This window comes from Pezoporus wallicus, unplaced genomic scaffold (assembly GCF_028554395.1).
Source record: "Pezoporus wallicus isolate ANWC-B61680 ecotype Strahan unplaced genomic scaffold, APGP_CSIRO_Pwel_v1 contig_6999, whole genome shotgun sequence".
NCBI classification, from domain to species: domain Eukaryota; kingdom Metazoa; phylum Chordata; class Aves; order Psittaciformes; family Psittacidae; genus Pezoporus; species Pezoporus wallicus.
Window position 1 is genome coordinate 2230814 of NW_026640180.1, and position 13553 is coordinate 2244366.

General features: G+C 39.6%; 1 protein-coding gene across 2 annotated transcripts in view; it reads left to right on the forward strand.

Annotated features, from left to right (window-relative positions):
* GRID2 (glutamate ionotropic receptor delta type subunit 2) overlaps window positions 1-13553 on the forward strand; it is a 914338-nt gene that overhangs the window by 650393 nt on the left and 250392 nt on the right. For both annotated transcript variants that reach the window (XM_057417982.1, XM_057417981.1), the window contains exon 14: window positions 6642-6808. In XM_057417982.1, coding sequence (XP_057273965.1) covers window positions 6642-6808 — 167 coding nt within the window. The remainder of the gene's footprint in view (window positions 1-6641; window positions 6809-13553) is intronic.

Consider the following 13553-nt stretch of genomic DNA (forward strand, 5'->3'; position numbering starts at 1 on the left):
AGATGGGGGTCAGACTTTTGGTTTAAATTTGCCTCACTATTGAGATTGCCACTTGGCCACCACAGATCTAAGTTCTTGAGGAACCTGAAGTGCTTCCATATGATTCCTGTATATGACCTTCACTGGGGTACCTGTACAATAGTCTCTATTACTGTTTGCAGCACTTAGTTGTCATTAAAAAAAGAGAAACTGGCATTAAAAAAAAAAAAGAAATCTTGCCTTTCAAAGGTCTGCTTTGCTGAGATGTTTTTTTTAATGATTTTTTTTTTCTCCTGCTTCTTATTCCATCTGCAATCAGTGTTAGCTGTAATGAACCTGTGGTTCAGCTGCATGTCAGTGATCAGCGTGATCTGCTGCCTTTTTCATGCTTTTCTGTGATTACCTGGAGAAACAGCTGGCTCTGTTCTCCCACCTCCCTCAGAAATTGTGCCTTTGATTGGCCTCCTCTCTGTCTTGCTCTGCATCTTTTCTTTCTTGTAGCTTACAAGATGCATTTAATTACAGTGCAAGATGTGATTGCACTGAACACTAGGAAAATTCTAAAACAAAGGCACCCTCTCATTACAGAGCTGTCATACCTTTGTAATTCTTCTAATTCCAGATGAATTATTCAAAGTCTGCTGAGTGTGTCAGGCAAACACGTGATCATGAGGCTTTTCTCAAGAAGCTGGTGGCAGGGTACATATGAGGAATTAATGCTTTTCCTGGTGAAGCTTTGTCTGAGCAAATAGGCATGGAACTGAAGCTGATATGACAATGTAATGAAAGATAAACTTCATACTGAAGAAGAGATGAGGCTGGGATTTCTAACCTCTTCTTTCTTCCCCTAAGCTTTCTCGTGTTTCATTTCCTGCTGCCGTGCACTCCTGGGCACCAGCTTAATAATGCTTTTAGAAATTACTTTGCACTATTCTATTTTAATAAGTACAAAGAATAAGTTTCGATGTTTGTCAGATAGTGCCCCTTGAATTTAAAAAGCTTTCTATACACCCTGCAAAATGACATCCTAAGGGGTTATTATTATTTAATTAGATGTTTGCCTTGATGACTGAATAGAAGTTTATGTGTATAGGTATATTCATTCTGTGCTTTAATACCACCATGGGAATTCAGCTCCTGTCATGCACCGCAGAGAGCTGTCGGTCAGATTTGTATTCTGTCTCCGTGATCGCGTGACTGCATTTCACTCTGAAGTTACACAGGTCAGCCACAAGTGCTGGCCTGCAAAGGTGTGTGGGGCAAGAAGCTCCAAAATGGTACTTCAAAACTACAGAAAGTTTAGGTTTGAGAGAACTGTAAATTAGGGGGGTTTATGCAACAAAGCTGAAATGTGAGATTTTGTTTCATTGGGATCCAAATAGGAGTTAGCCAGAATTGTGCCTTTTGTGAACAAAACCACGGCTTGAAATCTTTGTCCCTGGAGGAAAACGAATCAGCAAATGGGAATTTCTCAAAAGGCAGAAGATCTGAATTCTGCTTCATTCTGATAAACAGCAACTTCACTGGCCTCTTGTAAGAGGATTATTGAGATACATGTGTTTCTATTCCCTTCTGCTGAAAAAAAAATACCTCTGTTGTGAATGCTGTCAAGTTGTTTGGCAACATCTGACAACACAGAAATCAAGATTAAAGCTTCCACCACAAGTTTTATCTTTGCCTTTTCCTATTTTGAAGTACAATATCCACATTATGTATATTAGCTCTCACTTGAATATTTGTAAATGTTCATTCAATCTTGTTCCCTCTGCTTCATTCCACATGTAATAGCAGTCTTAGCCAGGCTGGTTTGCAGAACGGAGTACAGCCCTCTGCAGGCTGCAGCTACTCCATGCTTGTTGAATATTCAAAGATTATGTCAGAAATATAGTTTCTGTATTTATATATGCTAAAGCCTCAGGTCCACACTGATAGTCATAGGGCTAGCAGCATTGAATGGTATTTTTCCCCTGTGTAGTCAGTGCAGTGGAATGGTCCGTACTGGAGAACGTAAGTGCTGTCTGGAGTAGGTGATTAATCAGTGTCCTTGACAAGTTTTAGGTCAGAGCTGGGGTTGCTGCTGCTATGCTGTTCATGTGTTCTTGGCTAAAATACAACTGACAGCTTTGTGAGCAGGGAAAGGTATACAGCAGACAGAGGGAAAGGATGGCACCTGATTCTAGTGGAAATGAATAGAAAAAAGCATCAGCACTCTGCCACCTGAGTGTAGGCACGGGGTATTCAGAAAATGTGCTTCATTTGCTTCATTAGCATGATTAATAATTTTCTCCTAGGAAATTAATATCATTTTAACCAGTTGAAACTTAAGATTTCCCTGGTCTTAAAAGTTGCACTGTTTTTATAACAGGTATGATTAAATATTTGAGAGGTCTCAAGGAAAAAAAAAGGAGCCAGCTTTGTTTAACCTACAGCCTATTGTGTATATTTTTTCTTTCATGAGGATTCTTTGTATTTCATTTAAAGACGAATTTAAAATACAGAAAAGATATTGTCAAAAAATTCAAGTATGAAATGTTGCAGTAGTTGATGTTCACTTACAGTTATTTTTTTCTGAACTTTATAATTTTCTAGACCTAGAAATGTGGGTTTGGAATGCTGGAATTGTACATAAGTACATTATTCAGTGTACTCTGCATGAATGGATTAACTGTAAGAAGAAATATTATCCACATCCTTGTTGGCATAAAATATGTGCATATGCAACAGTGTAATGGCTTTAAATGATTTCCTGGTATAACTTAACTGGGTTTTGGTGGAATCATCAAAGGTGAATTTTGACTAATATATACAGGCAGGGCTTCAGTAAATAAAAATCTCATAAATGTGCAGTGATAGAAAAAATTGCTGGTGGCCCCTATTCTATGTAACAACTCTTTTTACAGTAACTCCATTGGAATTGCTCACAAAACCAAAGTCAAGCATTTCTGTCTGGTACCGTACCTCCCAGTTTCACTTAATGACCGGTGTGGCACATGAGTTCAAAATACCATGGTGAACAACCAAGAGGTTCGATTTTGTCTGTAATTTTTATTGTTATATAGGGTTTTTTTTTCATTTTTTCTATGGTTATAGTAATCAGATACTCCAAAAACCTTTTTAGCCTCTGTCATACTGATAGGCAGGATGCCACATGGAAGGAGACTGAAGTGTCAGCTCTCCGTGCCCTGGTGGACTGGAAAGCTGGGGTTGCTGCTAAATGATAATACGCTGCCCTCCTACAAATGCTTCCCTGGTGATCCTGGGCTGCACGGTGGTATGTGAACAGCATGCAGATTTGTCACCATCCGGAAATGTTATTATCTCAACACAAAATTTAAATCTGCTATGTGGAAATGTAGAATCAGGGATGCAGATCTTTGGCAAGTAGTAAGATGCGTATTACAAAGAACCATTTCTTTTCCCAAGGAGCTTTTGCTTTCATTTATTCCCCATAATGGACTGCCTGTAAGCTCCTTAACTTTTTCTTATAATGCAGAGCTAGACTTTTTGCTATTCGTTTTGAGGGCTGAAGTGGAAGTCTTCACCACAGCTATTGCAATGCTACAAAATACGTGCTTCTCATAGTAAAAGGGAGAGAAGGAAGGATGTGGGGGCTTGACATTTTGTTCTGAAATTCCCTTCTCCTTTCACAAGGAGCATCATCCCCCCTTTTCATAGTATAGTTACCCCATATTTGTAGGTACAAATGTGTGAAATGTCATCAGGGCTCCAGACATGCTATACTCTAGCAAAATTATATTCTTAAATCTTTAGGCAAAACCCCACCTTAAGCTGCGTGAAAGATCGATGGGCAGACAGTTTAGACTGTGAATCTCAGCAGAAGGGTATGCTAGAAAGGGAATCATGTGCCCCCTGAGCTGCCAGATAACTAATTCTCTCTTAGTGAGACAGGTGTTTTTCTCGTGCATAAAAATTAAGAATTGGAGGTAGTTCAAAAGTAGTGTCACTGCTAATGGGAGGACTGAAATGAGAGATTTGGAAGAAAAGATTAAAGAAAGCTCAGCTAAGTAACAGAAAGTTTCATCAGGAATTGTAAAGTGTCAGCCCGAAAGTGAGAGTATTTAGAACTGAAAAAGGAAAAATATCATGAAAGTTATTTTTTATAAGATGTAGTACAAATAAATACACTGAATAGCAACTAAAACTGTCAGACTGAGGAGCAGTTCCATAAAGAAAGTGACTGCAAGCACAACAGTTGCATCTTAGGTTTGCTCCATGGATTTGAATTCCCTAGATTTGTAAATAGATAGGGCAAAATACTAAAAATGATATATTTTATGGCATGGAACAATCACGTAACGAATGTAAATGGCTGGAATTATCCTTTCTGGCTCTTCAATCCCTTTCCTGCCCCATGTGCTTTAACAGAAGCTCACTGTGATTTTATCTATGAAACACAATATCTTTGTGGGAACCTGAACTGTGATGTTACCGGGTCTGCTCTAAGGATCTTTTATACACCACTTCATCACAGATATTATTGTCAGTAAATGCCTTTACCACTTTTATATATTCTCACTGTGAGTTGTTTTACAGCCAAGCAGACAAATCAAGAGAATTTTTCCTGACCAGTTGAGCAGCTGATAAGTCTCTTTACACGTATTTAGGTAAATTCAGTGCCCTAGGATGCTAAAAGGGTGGGTTAGGACAAAAGCAGGTTTCAAAACATAACCCTCCGCTCTTGCCGTCACCTCAAAGGTTATCTCCCTGCATGTAAAATTACTTGTCTTTTTGAACCCCAATTTTCCTTAATGCCTTTGTTTGAAAGGTCCATCTGATCCTCCTCAGGATTCATTTCCCCTCTTCTGAGCTTTTTTTTCCTATTTCCCTCCCTTGCTGTCTGCACATCATGATTCTTTTTCAGGCTGAGTCACTATCCTTTTCAATGCTCCTAGGAAGGGCTTTTCTTCTTAGTTGTGTTACCAATTTCTCAGCCAAGTGGTGCCTGTAGGAAGATCAGAATAACCTAAGCTAGGAAGAGCTCTGTGAATTGCAGTGCCTGTTAGACAAGCATACAAGTCGGATTGTTTGTTAACAGCAAGTTTACTTCTATCCCTTATTTGCTGGCCTTTTAGATAGACCTAAACCGCCTCTGAGAGGCCAAAAAAAAACCCCAACTATTGACCACTTTCAGACCCAGAAGATTAAACTGACCCAATCCTGCATTGGTGTGTGTGTATTTTGAAAAGAATTTTCTTTATCTTGCCATTCCTGTGGAGTCCGCAGATAATAGTGCTCCCTTTCTGCTCCAAAATCTGTACAAATCCTCCCTGTATCATGCCTATGAATGGAAAACAAAAATACTCCTTTCCCAGGCCTGCAGTGAAAAGGAAAGTGTCCCAAATGCAATTTGTTCGTTGTGCACTACATCTTGTGAGCAAGCAGCCGGTGTGCCTTGCTTCAGTAACTTTTATATGTAAACAGTCTTTAAAAACATAATCTACATTGTCAAAGACTAATCTAAATGATGTACTGACATTGCTTATTTTGATATGCTGAGTTGGTTTTAAATTCTCTCTGGATTGCCTGGCCCCAGATGTCCTTTTTGCATTTTGTTTACTTTTCACTTAGCTGTCACATATTTATTCCCTTTAGATGTACAAAGTCAATGGGTTCAGTCTAGTTTTACAGCTTAGCTGGCTAATATGGCATCAGGAAAGCACTGAGTGAAGCCAAGCAGAGGGTCAAGAAAGAAACAATGTGGTTCTGCAGGTCTGACATAGAGACCAGCAGAACAGAAAACTGTAAAAGATCTGGTAGAGCAACTAGAATTTATTATTTCTTTCGGAAAAAAGCGTGATTTGACTGGAAAGTAGAAATCCACTGAAATAGGGAAGGATTTGTTTAGACTGAATTTCTGTTTTAAAAGCTTGCTTATGAATAAATGCTGCAATTACACTATGCTGAAATACATCCTGTTTAAATGAAAAGAAAAATCTGGATTTGTTTCAAATGTGAACAGGTAGCAAAATGTTCCTTTAAAAGCTTTTCAATACAAGAAGTTGTTCTGTGTATATATCTCAGTAAAACATTTAAAATTGCTTCCATGAACTTGCTGTACAGAAAGTCCATGTACAAAAAGACATGTGAAAATCCTTCATGCTGAGAAAAATAATTCCAGAAAATACAGTTGTCCTGATCTTGCCCACAATCATTCATAGAGCCCAAGAGAGAAATTCATGACACTTCTGGCAACCTGAAGCATGACTGAAACGTGGGTCATTTTGAATGGTGGTCTTCCATCTGGATAGCCATGCCTACCGTCCCACTGTTCTCCCCAATGTGAATATCTACCTTCCTCTATATGGTTAGGTTTACAGCTGAAAGAAAAAAGCTTTAAGGGAGATTTGGGTGGAATTTAGCATTGATAGAAGGAGCCTGATGTTTCCTTTGTTTCTTGAAGAATGATAGCACAGATCTGCATGGCGCTATTTCACTGACGCCTTGTTGTTTTCAGATCACATTCTGCAGAAGTGCTTGGCCAAAGCAGCTCTGCAGCACTTTTTGTGCTGACAGCTGTTGGGCACCCAAACTTCACTTCTTTTAAAGAAGAGACTGTGCAGAAACTGCCGTGTTCTTAGATACACCAACCTCCTTTTAGACTGGACAGTCCATAGTCTGAGCTCTTCTTCTGTTTACTACAGGTGAAACATGGGAACTATGCCTTTGTATGGGATGCAGCGGTACTGGAGTATGTGGCCATCAATGACGCAGACTGCTCTTTTTACACGGTCGGGAACACTGTGGCAGACAGAGGATACGGGATCGCACTGCAGCACGGCAGCCCCTACCGAGATGTCTTCTCACAAAGGTAAGGGGCTTGGAGAAGGAGGAGCAGGTCCTAAGGGATGGTCTTTCTTAGCTCTGGAAGCTTCTTTTAATTTAATTTTCCACAAAGGGAAACATCTTGTGCTTGCAATCCATTTCATTTCTTACATAGGCATTCATTTCCTCAGAGACATAGGATTAGTCACTTTTCTAGAAACTGCATTAAAAATACTTTGTACTGCTCTAATTTGAATTGTTCTTGTTTCATTTGGAAAACATTAATGAGCTAGGCTAAACTTCATTAGCAGGAAAATGAGGAAAGAGTTGAATCATTTGTTATAGAGGGACAGCATAATTCAACAGAAGCTGTTTCTTAAAGAAAAAAGTAAATTGGGACTCTGATAGGAAACCTGAAGGGGATGTACAAGAAAAATCTGATGTTTCAGTGAAAAGACCCCTACTAGTACCCAAAAGCTTAGATGCTTATCCCACTCCTAATCTGTCTCTTGGGCTACCACAGTGAGATCTCAAGATGTTTCTGGTATTGTGTTTCTACGAGGTTATTTATTGTGCCTTTGCAATATTTGTGTATCACTCCGGTATTGATTCCTAAATCAGGATGTCTGTGAAATGTGAAAAACAAACATTTAAAAAGTGTCATATCTCCAGTCTGTTTTTTACAAAATGTGGGCTAATCTCATGATCATTTTCCATTCTGCACCTGTTCTCTCAACCCAGTTTCTAATGGTTTGTGTTAGAGGCATGTAACAAAATTTGACAGTTGCTGTGATGCAATTTCTTTTTTGTGTGGTTGCTATAATAAACATGAACCATCTTAAGAATATGCTTCATTCAGGCTATTGCATTTGCCTTCAGTACACAAGATGAAGTAGAGGGAAAGCAGTCAATAAGTAACAGTATGCAGACTCAAAGGATCCACTGCTCACACATACTGCATGAAGAGAGAAGGCTCGAATTCTTTGTTCTATGTTGGGAGTGGTTTGGTTGAATTTTGTGGTGATGTAGTAACATAATACAAACTCTCATAGGATCAATGAAAAAAATAATTTTTATGAAACATATATAATATATATGTTACAATTAGCTTTATAGGCAATTATTTACTGAATACTTTAATACTTTTATATGCCAGCTATGATCAGGCTGGCTCTGCTAAAAATCTCTGTCTCTGTAATGTTCAGGGTCTCCATGCAAAACAAAGGAGTAAAATTTCTTCCCATAATCATTCTAAAAAGTGCTTTCAGAGATCTCCGGTGCTGGTGAAGGTGTTAAGTCAGACCCTTCAGAGTGTGACCTGTGTAAGCCTGAGTACAAAAATCTGAACACACAGGGGAGTTTCATAGGCTGTGACTTTATTACTAAATACAGCAAGCCTGCCAAGTGGCAGAGCATGGCTCATGTCCACGCAGATAAGCATTCTTCATCCCTGCCACCACTGCTCTCCAAGTGAAGGTGAATGCATCCAAACCACCCCTTAGGGACTGCTTCTGGCATCATTTATATACTTGTTATTGTTATTGTACATGGGGGAAATGGTTATGGCTGGTTCTGGTAAGCAGTTACCTTCTTTGTCATAGAATTCGGTACCTGGAGAGGCTGTTGATGCACTGTTTTGGGGAACTACTTGATCATTGGTCTGTGCAGGCCTGACATTTCCAAGTACAATTTTGGTTTGTAACAAAATTTCAGCATGTCAGTGCATTATTGTATCTTGAAGCTGTAGGAAAGCAGAAAGAAGCATAAAAAATTGCACATATATAGCTCTCTTTATCTGAAGATCTTCAAGGAATATTTAAATATTAGCATCTCTCAGTGGAAAGTAAATGTCATTTCCATTTAATGCTTAGGGAGGCCATAGCATAAGGAGACTTAAATGAATTCCCAAGGCCAGATGCTTTCCCTGGTGGAATTGGGGATCATAGGCATTTAGAGTTCCTCATTTTCCATTTCCTGCTATAGTTATCAGAATTCAGGTGGATAAAGAAAGAGATTATTTGTGAGATATTGGGCCACAGCAGGGTCTGGATGGATACACAAAACTTAGCGCTGATGAGAAAGTAACTCATAACATTATCAAGAGTAATGGTTGAACAGAGAAACTGGAATTTGCTACTTACTGGAGAATTTAGAGAGCCCAAGATATATATTCTGAAAATGTGTGCGCTACCACTTAAATCTTTATTTCCGTATTATAAAAGCATATTATATTGCACTTCTAATTATGTCCATAGAGATTTACGGTCTGAAGCTGTGAAACACCATATAAGAAACACATGAAAGAGCATTCTTACAAGGTAGCTTACAAGGTTTTGTTCCAAAAACCCTTCAGTACTGTTCCCTATGATTACTTCCATGTGGTTTTCACAAATCATCCTTAACTTTTCTTCCTAATGAAAAATATGAACAACCTTCAGCTGCTGCAGCCTGCATGCTAAATAAAGGGGGAAACAGATTTCACTATATAGGACTCGCAAATGTTCACATGAATATTTCACATTCTTTAATGCAGTAGGGAACTGGTTTGAAATATATTGGCATTTCCTGATCTTTCCCAAAATAAATATATTCATGTGAAAATACAGGGCTTCTCTTTTATGAAATTTCGTATAAACCCGTAAGCTGTACAGTATTAAATCCCTAGGGTGCCGCTGTAAAAGGTCTGGCAAGCTTACTGAAGATTTTGGTCTCAGCGCAGGAAGCATGGGCATGAGCTTAAGGCTTTTCATTACCTTTTCCAAACATTCAGGCAACTCCCAGAGAAGCAGGAAAAGCGATAGAGAGGTATAAGCACCCACCGTGTATCTACAGTGCTATGGGGTGTGAGCTGTAGTCGGGATAACACTGTAGTGAAGTTGCTTAAGCATTCAGGATTTCCAAAAACAGTTTTATGTTTGGGATGTCTGCTATGTTGTTCTCCAGGGGATTAATACATACAAAATGCTGTTGCCTTTGGGGACTGCAATAGTATTCACCTCTGTTAAGTATTCAAGTCTCTATGGGAGTTTACCCGTCAGTTAGGCTACTTAAGAAAGGTATTAAACCTGCAATCAGTTTGAGATTCAGGGATGCCATCAAAACACTTCCATTGCCTTGCAAAAATTAAGTTCCCTCATGGTATTTCCTCCCATAACTCATGGTGATGGCGTGCCCCTTTATACCACAGGCAGTTTAAGTGGTGCGAAAAAAGAAGCCTGAAACAACTGAGAACATGGGGAGAACCAAAGCTGTGGTGATGGTCCCAGTGGCCATCTACCTGTGTAGTACCTGTGTTAGGGATGTGGGACTGCAGCTGATGACCTCCTGGTTGTCTGGTACCCACCACACTGAAGAAGAACACAAGATGCGGTACCCTGAGCATGCTGTGGAGCCAGTGCTGACAGCCACCCTGCTCCCAGCCTCAAAGTGTTGCTGCTGGCTAGAACTCATGTATTTGCGTGTCCTACCAGTACAGAATGAGCCTCCAGTTACCAAGGAACCAGAAAGTGAAAATGCTCATAAGGCTACAGCTAAATTAACACCAAAGGTTCAATATATACGTGATTTTAAATTGATACAATTAAGCAAGTATGGTAAAAGAATATACTGCCATTGAGGTACATTTGCTTGTATTGGTTCATATTCTGTTTATAATTTTACAAGTGTAAGGTGATGTCTGTACCCTTTAGAGAGAAGAGTGAGTGCTCCCACATATTTGAAGTGATTCAATTTAAAATCAGAATTATTCTTACAAGTTTTGGTATAGTGAAATATTAGTGGAGTGTGCGGCAAAATGCACATCACTTAGAAACTCCGCATACATTTGCTGGGCTTTAAAGAAATTAATTCTAGCCATATCACAGAAGATGAAACCCTGTTCATGATTATTCTTCCCAAGGAAAATCAAGAAAATTAGACTCAAGCAAATCTATCATTTTGGGGATGAACAAGATGTTTTTGATGAGAAAAGTTATACCTTTCAAAGTGCAATATCAGTATGCCTTCAGAAAAGCATTTTGTGCAGGTACAGTTTAGTGAAGAAGGGTAACAAACTGAAAGCACTGTAAAGAATCCGGTCTTTGCGCCCTTTCTTCTTCACATGCAGAAAATCTCCTCTAGGCCACAACGAAGACATAAGCAGCAGTGAGTGGTCTGAATGCAGAATGAGACTGGCTTCTTGCTGTATTGGCATGGCAAAGTGGCCAGCTGGGATCCCACTGTCCAGCCTGTGACCACTGACTAGTGCTCTCTCTGAAAACAGACACTTCAAGTCCATCCTGAAAATAGACGTGTGACTGTAGCACAGCAATATAGAAAATAATGTGGGTAACATCTGAATGATGGACCTGTCACAACATCCTGATGATTTTATTCACGTTGCAGATCTTAAGGAACATGTCTGGCTATGCCATTACGCAGCCAGCTGATATGCCCAGGTAGATTGCTGTCCCCTTTTCTTTGCCACTAAGACTTAACCTTCTGAGCACCAGCAGCATCCAGGCAGAGTGTAAGTTTTCTCTCAGTATGTATTTTTCTTTCCAGGTAATGACAGGGGCTGTAATAATGGAACTGCCAAATTTACTAGGAGAGTTCGAAGAGGATGTGTCACTTAGTTCATGAGGAACTGCATACTGACACTAAATTTGACACCTGTTAGGAAGTCTTTTCAGCCCTAAACTCTGAAACTTCCATTGCACCCCTGGGAGGTATAAATTTAATTGCAGCCTTCTTTCAGAGTGTTTCATAGGATGTCTGTGCTTCCTACAGTGCAGGAGCAATGGCTTGGGCACTGCACTGGTGGCTGGCTTTGGTGGGGGTCAAGGAGGAGGCAGCAGCAAAGCGCTTGGATCCTGCTTATGTCCCTGCTGCTTCTGCTGGTTCTCTCTTCTTCTGCACTACAGTCCTGGCCACGCAGTGCGTTAGAGGCAGAGGGAGAGGAAACACTAAGTTCACACTTATCAGAGGCCAGCAGCCAAATCTCCAGTTAACTAACTAGAAGCTGTCAACACCCAGTACTATTGAAAAAGCAAGCTGTAGTTGTTTTGCCTTCCTCATCTCCCAGTGAGAATGTAATTCATGTGCATTCTGCCCCTAAGACTTCACTTTGAAATAAAAGGAAACAGTGACAATATTAAAAAAAAAAAAAGGGCAAGATAGCCCTCAGAGCTCACAGAATGGGACTCTTGCTTGTTGTCCATCAGTTGAGTTGCCCCAAATGGCATTCACCCTGCCCAAGTACGAGCTTACGGACACTTAAAGTTGTCTGTGTGCCAAAAGAAGCAGCAGCAGTTGCATACCTCATCTGTGAGAGGTGGGGCATGTGATGGAATAATGTATGGAAGGTACAACTACCATATGGCTTCAGCAGAAGCTATTGAATTTGGTATAAATCACAAAAGGTAGCAAAGAATTTGTGTTACTGCTAGAGAAGCCAGTCACGTCTTTCTGTCCTGGAGGTTGGAGGGAAGAAATAGATACTTATAGTTATTTCCATATGGCAACCCCGAAGACACCTCACTAGCATCAAGTGTTGCCCTTTCAGATGTCCAAAGCTTTGGAGGCAAAGAAGAGAGCCGTCGTGTAGCATTTCAGACTTTCCCTTGCGAATCAGAAGCTATATGCTTTAAATAAATGGTATGGATTTTCTCTTGTCCTTTTTTTATCTCATCAGCAAAACCCTGAGTTTTAGAAAGTTCCTGCCCTCAGTCATAAATATATGTTCTTCCTGTCTCCTTGCTATTAATTCTCTCTCCTGAGATTTTCTTTCAGTGTCTTGGAGGTCAATGACATCCAAAGACTCCCGTGCAAAGAAAATTACTTCCTTCCTAACTACTTTGATTTCTTTTTCTGAGTCCTTGGGACTGTGTACTCCTTTCTTTGAGGGGATTCGCCCCCAGCCTGGGTTTTAGGGATTTTGGTGTTTTTTTTTTCTCAATGAAAACCCAAGAGGGAGTGTTCCTTACTCACTGATTTATCTTTTACCAGCTATGGGGAAAATCAGTGTTTTGGGTAACATCCTAACCCTGCAGAGGACTGACAATAATGGTCTAGTTGGATTTTTCATTATTAAATACAGTGATCATCTGCAGAATGGTGGATGCATTATTAAGAGCTCAACTTCACTTTGCTTTGGTTATTTGCTTAGAATTTAAATACTGTTCTGAGCTGTATATATAACATTCTGAAAAACACAGGAGAGAAGCCAGTAAAATCCCCACCCAATGAATCTTTTTCTTATTATTCCAGAAAATAAGAAAACTGCAGGTTGGGAGAATTATTGAACTTGAAGCAAACTCCTGAATTTAAGTAAAAAACTTTAATTCTTAGAAGCTGCCTTTAGATCATGTCACAAGTTCATGTAACTCAAATTACATTAGTGAGAGGAAAAAAATAATCAAAATTAATTCCAGATTTCTGAGCAATCTGTCATGAGTATCCAGTCCTAACTGATTCAGATATAGGCACTGTTAATAAAAGCCTTAACTTCAGAGTAGCACATAATAAAAAGACAGTTTCTTAGATAACCAGGATCCTAAATAAATACCCTGTAGTAACATACCAATGTAATATTTCTTGGCTATCTAAAATAACACAGTTTATCCTTTTTTTTTTTCTGTCTACTTTACATTCAAAGGGGTGCAACTGGGAACTGCACAGGCCATAGGCCTCAAAGCACATCCACCTTCCCTTTTCCTGACTGAAGACCTCAAATATGATCTGTAACTGGCCTTCATGCCAGGAAACTCACCTTGTGGAAGTGCTTCTCAGACAGACAGCTGCCTGCTTCTGCA